This window comes from Cibotium barometz, chromosome 35 (genome assembly GCF_041138505.1).
Source record: "Cibotium barometz isolate CiBa-2024 chromosome 35, ASM4113850v1, whole genome shotgun sequence".
Classification (NCBI taxonomy): Eukaryota; Viridiplantae; Streptophyta; class Polypodiopsida; order Cyatheales; family Cibotiaceae; genus Cibotium; species Cibotium barometz.
Genome location: NC_141080.1, coordinates 42,690,745 through 42,695,682, shown reverse-complemented (window position 1 = coordinate 42,695,682; position 4,938 = coordinate 42,690,745). Strand labels below are relative to the sequence as shown.

General features: G+C 40.0%; 1 protein-coding gene across 1 annotated transcript; it reads right to left on the bottom strand.

Annotated features, from left to right (window-relative positions):
• Positions 1-1,384: 1,384 nt before the first annotated feature.
• LOC147618465 (sugar transport protein MST4-like) lies at positions 1,385-4,015 on the bottom strand. The gene is made up of 4 exons (XM_086775163.1): positions 3,830-4,015; positions 3,024-3,343; positions 2,252-2,881; positions 1,385-1,960 (listed from the first exon to the last, which is right to left on the bottom strand). Exons 1-4 carry the CDS (start codon positions 3,939-3,941, stop codon positions 1,520-1,522), a joined length of 1,503 nt encoding a protein of 500 aa, XP_086631289.1. The 5' UTR covers positions 3,942-4,015; the 3' UTR covers positions 1,385-1,519.
• Between the last annotated feature and the right edge of the window lie 923 nt (positions 4,016-4,938).

Here is a 4,938-nt window from a genome sequence, read left to right as displayed (position 1 = left end):
CTGATACTCACAAGGCGCCTACATGACTGTTCGACATTTATATCACTGGCGGGTTTGGTTCCTGGCACCGATATATCTTCGCAAGAGATTCTACAACTAGACTACACCAACTAGTCCACATCTACCTACTCCTCTTAGCATGTTCACATTATGGACCGCTTGTATATACTCTATTATGTGTGTTAGACACTTTATCTTCTTTGTAGACTTCTTTTGTTGTGTGAAGAAGAAGAAGAATTTTCAGCCTCTCACCTTAACAATGTGTGTTCTCTTCTAGGGTTTGTGTGAGTGTGTGTGTGCTTGCAAGAGCTCAAGCTCTCTTCTCCCCTGCATCTTTTCACATACAAGTATAGTCGTTGGGCTGTATGCACGTGAGAACGAGGCTATATGGTTTTTTATCAAGGGGGAGGGCTACTTGTGCCCTTGGTCGTCAAGTTTAGAGTGGCCTCTTTCCCATTTGATTCCACTGGAAGTGACAGTTGTTTCAGAGTACACAAGAATGGTGTTACTTGAAAGTGTTTCACCAAGAGGGTTGGGCGATATGTGAGAAGAATTTTTTTGATGCATGTAGATGGGACCTGAGCAAGCCCAAAAAAGGAGAAGCCATGAGAGCTTCTGATGATGTAACTTGGATAAGTCAAGGATCTTGAGAGTAGGCCAATCTGGTATGTTTTTGGAGTAATCCCTCGGGGGATGCACTACTAGAAAACCCTAGGTATCACGTGCGTTCAAGAGGTATTAAAAAAACCCCTCTTTACTTATGAACTAATAATTTTTTTTTAAAAGTTGAATTAAAAAACCCCTCCTGTTAATGTAATCCTGTTAATTTTTCTCAATGTATCTAGTTAAAAAACCCCTCCTGATGAACTCATGTGGTACATTAACATTTTTTGAGGTGAACCCCCGAGAGTAACACTTAGAGGAGGAGAAGTAAAACGAGGAAATGTTAAAATTTTGTTAATTAGTTTGTTTAAGAGTTTTTTTTTCTCATTTCCAAGTAGATAAAAAAACTTGCAAAGTTCACTACTTATAAGGATCCTTACCCTAGATCTACAAGGTTCAATCTTTCATATCTTGATTATAAAAATTGTATACAAGAATCCCACAAGCCTTGGCTCTCTAAACCCCTTGCAAAGTTACCTTTGCCTACATAGCTTTTCTTCTATAATGAAGAAATAGAAGTAAAATAATAATAAACCTTTTTAATACATAAGAATCCCACAAGCCTTGGCTCTCTAAACCCCTTGCAAAGTTACGTTTGCCTACATAGCTTTTCTTCTATAATGAAGAAATAGAAGTAAAATAATAATAAACCTTTTTAATACATAAGAGGCATTTTAGTCTTGATTTGAAAGTAAATAACGTGATAGATGTTGTAGAGCACAAAAAATTTGATATCTTTTCTTACATTAGAGTAGAAAGTTTACATGGTCTAAAAACAAGAGTTCTTTTTTTAAAGCATTACATGATGCTATATATCTCATACAAAAAAAGCATCATCATAATGTAACACGACATATCACTGGTGTGAAGGATTTGAAAATGATGATGGAAGGACAATGTGTTTCCAAAACCAATGGGTTTGCCAAAGGCATGTCATCTTATCTAGAGGTACATGCTTGGTCTCTGGCACAACTAGGAAGGTGAAGGTGCCCATTACAATTGTCCACCCCGCAAAAAAAAAGAATATCCCAAACTTAAAGGCACACAACATGGACAAGAATGTTTGAGAAATTACGAATTTGAAGAGCATATTCACAAACACTGTCACACTTTGTCCTACTGAGCGAACATCTTGAGAAAAGATCTCACTGGGAATGAGCCATGCAAGTGGTCCTATTGATAGAGAAAGTGCAACATTGAAGATGCAAACCATTGCCACCTCTGTTATACCCTCACTTTGAGGTAGTTTTTTCACATTTCCTCGAAGGTTGGTCGCAAAAATGTTTCCAATCACCACCTGGCATAAACAAATAGTAGAAGTTTTGAATTGAAATCCATAAATAGAAGCTTAAACTATAGTTACATCTATGGGCACGTAGAAGTTTAAATCCATAAATACAAGTTAAAAAGCTTCCCTTTGCACATTGCATATAAGATTAGTGTTAATCCACCAGCCCTACATGATGCATGGGCAAAGTCTCGGGTGGTTTTTCCAAGTGCTGCCTCTTTTATATCTCTCACGCACGCGCACACACTCTCGCTATCACACACACACACGTCTAGTGAGTGGAGTCAGACTAGATTTTACCAAGGGTGCAGCCATGAAGACAGATCCAATGAGGAGCAAACGACGGCGACCTAGTTTGTCGACGATGAAGGCGGTAACACAGACAGAGAGGAAGCCGATAGCTCCGATGATGGCGGGAGAGGACAGGGAGCCCTCATCGCCAAAGCCCGCGACCTTGAATAAGAAAGGCCCATAAAATAGGACGGCATCATTGCCACACATCTGTTGAAAGAACGGCAACGCACAAGCTAATACAAGCTGTGCCCTATTGCGCCTGTCGCAGAGGAACTCTTTGTAAGGGCTCTGCTCTCGTGCTACTTGCCTGGCCACGTCCAGAAGCTCCTCAAACTCCCTCTCCACTTCCATCGATCCTCTAATCTTTGTCAGCGTTACCTTTGCCTCCTCGTGATGGCCCCTCTCCATTAACGATGAGGGTGTCTCCACCACTATTAGGCTGCATGCCGTTAGTAGAACAGCTGGTATTCCTGCTAACCCTAGTGACAGTCTCCATCCCCATGGATGTATCTTGGATGCCATGTAGTTCACCATGTTCCCTGAGAGTATCCCCACTGTTATATATACCGTGAAGAGAAAATTCAATCCTCCCCTTATGCTTGGCGGTGCAATCTCTGACAAATACAGTGGCACAACCTGCAGCAACAATCAATCTATACGTAAGCAATTTTGTAATTGCCCCTCTTGGCCATGCGTGTATGAGAGATATGGGCATTGATTTTAAGTTGTGCCTCTTCGGGGTTAGGGTTTCGAGATCACTAAGTACATTAATGCAGACCTGATTTGCAAAGCCAATTCCAGAGCCTACAAGAGCTCGGCCAGTGATAAGCATCCCAAGGTTTTGAGCTGAAGTGCCCAGAAGAGTCCCAAGTATGAAGAGTAATCCTGCACACAGCATGGTGGCTTTCCTTCCAAAGTTCCGGCTTATTCTCGAAGCAAACAAGGTGGCCACAAGAGCTGCAAGATACAGACTAGAGCTGAACAGCTGAAATACTTGGTTGTTATACTTGCAATAGTTGCTTTCCTTTGCATCATGCTTGTGTTTGAGTACACTTGGATAAAACTTCCGTAGGAAATCATCCATAACAGAGATCCCACCTGCCAAAATTGAGGGCGAAATTCCAAGTGGTTAAATTAATCCCCTTGCTTTGATTCCTCTAATTACACTGCCCAAGTACTTATTATAAGCCCCTTCCTTTTGACTATTTTAATATGCCACTTAACTGCTGAGAATCAAACAAGCTACTAATCCCCTTTCTAATTACACTACCAAAGGCTTTGCTGGATTTTAGAAATTGAAGTGCTGAGAATCATTTCAGCTATGATCCCCTCACTTTCATCTTTCTAATCATTTATTATATTATCAACAACACGTGCTACTTAATGCAACCTTGATTAAGCCCTTATACTAGTCTAATTTGATCAAAACCACATGAGCAGCAGGCACAATCAGTGCTTATGACACGTCAAAAATCCTAGAAAAACCTTAGATTTATAATGAGAAAAGAAATGAACAGCTGAAAACTATTTTAACTACATGATGAGATGATTAATTAACGTATGGTGGGATCAAGAAGAGATTACCAGCAATGACGAGGTCGTAGCCGTACATGAGCCCTCCGCTGCCGGCCATTACACAGGTTAATATAACGTAGCGAGTGATCCGAGTCTCGTAGTCTCCAACAACATTTGCCATGTGAGGAGATTATGGACTCAAACCCTTAATAAGTATGGACTCAAACCCTTAATAAGTATGGACTCCTTAATCAACTTCTTCTTTTGCTCGAATTAACAAGCTCCCGAGTATATGAATGTGAGGTATGGTTTGGTGGCTTTGATCAAGTCACGCGTGCCTTTCGAGTCTGAATAATTCGATATCAACCTTTTTTAAATAAAGACAATCATCCCGCATGTTCCCACCTCTGGATTTGGACTCGATATAGTGGAAAACCAACTAGGTCGGACAAACTTAGGGGGCCTTCACAAAGTACCATGTTCTCCATACCTTTGAAGTCACCAAGGGAAGTCCTTTCACTTTTCTAGGCATACAAGCACCCACGTCCTCCATGCCTTTGAAGTCACCTACCTGCTAGTGGGTCAATGGGAGGGGTGCCCATTTCTTGTCCGAGGGTCGCCTATACGTATTTTGAAAAGTTGTCCATGATTGATCTTTTTAGCGGGTCCAATGGAGCTTGTCTATAGAGACAACTGTGAAATTGCTATACAAATGTATTCCGTGTTCACATTTTGTGAAGTTTCCCTTAATACTAGTTTACGATAAATGTATGAAATTTAATTCCTTAAATAAGGGCTTAACAAAGCCTTAGTCATTATTTGTTAGTTTTTATGGGTAAAAGTAGAACATTTTTTTAATCTTCCTAGCACTAATCACACATACACTAAGGACAATGTAGAAAGATCATGACTCGTGACTATTAATCATGATTCATATCATTTCATTTCAAAATTTAACTCTTACTCTTACAAAGACTTTTTCAATGTTCTTTTTCTTCCCACACTTCTTGACTATAGTAGCCTTTCCATATACATGGGAACATTACGTAACGAGTGCATGCACTATGTAGATGTATAATAGAAGCTAGGGAGTAAACATGATTAGGAGAATTAAGAGATTTAACAATAGTGCAAAACTAAAACAAGTGTGCTCTAAATTAACTGCCCAATTCTAATAG

Excerpts from the sequence above, each read along its gene's own strand:
- LOC147618465 (XM_086775163.1), bottom strand. The coding sequence starts at position 3,941 with ATGGCAAATGTTGTTGGAGACTACGAGACTCGGATCACTCGCTACGTT. Across the intron at positions 3,344-3,829 it reads CTACGACCTCGTCATTGCTG|GTGGGATCTCTGTTATGGAT; the intron begins GTAATCTCTTCT and ends CAATTTTGGCAG. Across the intron at positions 2,882-3,023 it reads GAATTGGCTTTGCAAATCAG|GTTGTGCCACTGTATTTGTC; the intron begins GTCTGCATTAAT and ends TTGTTGCTGCAG.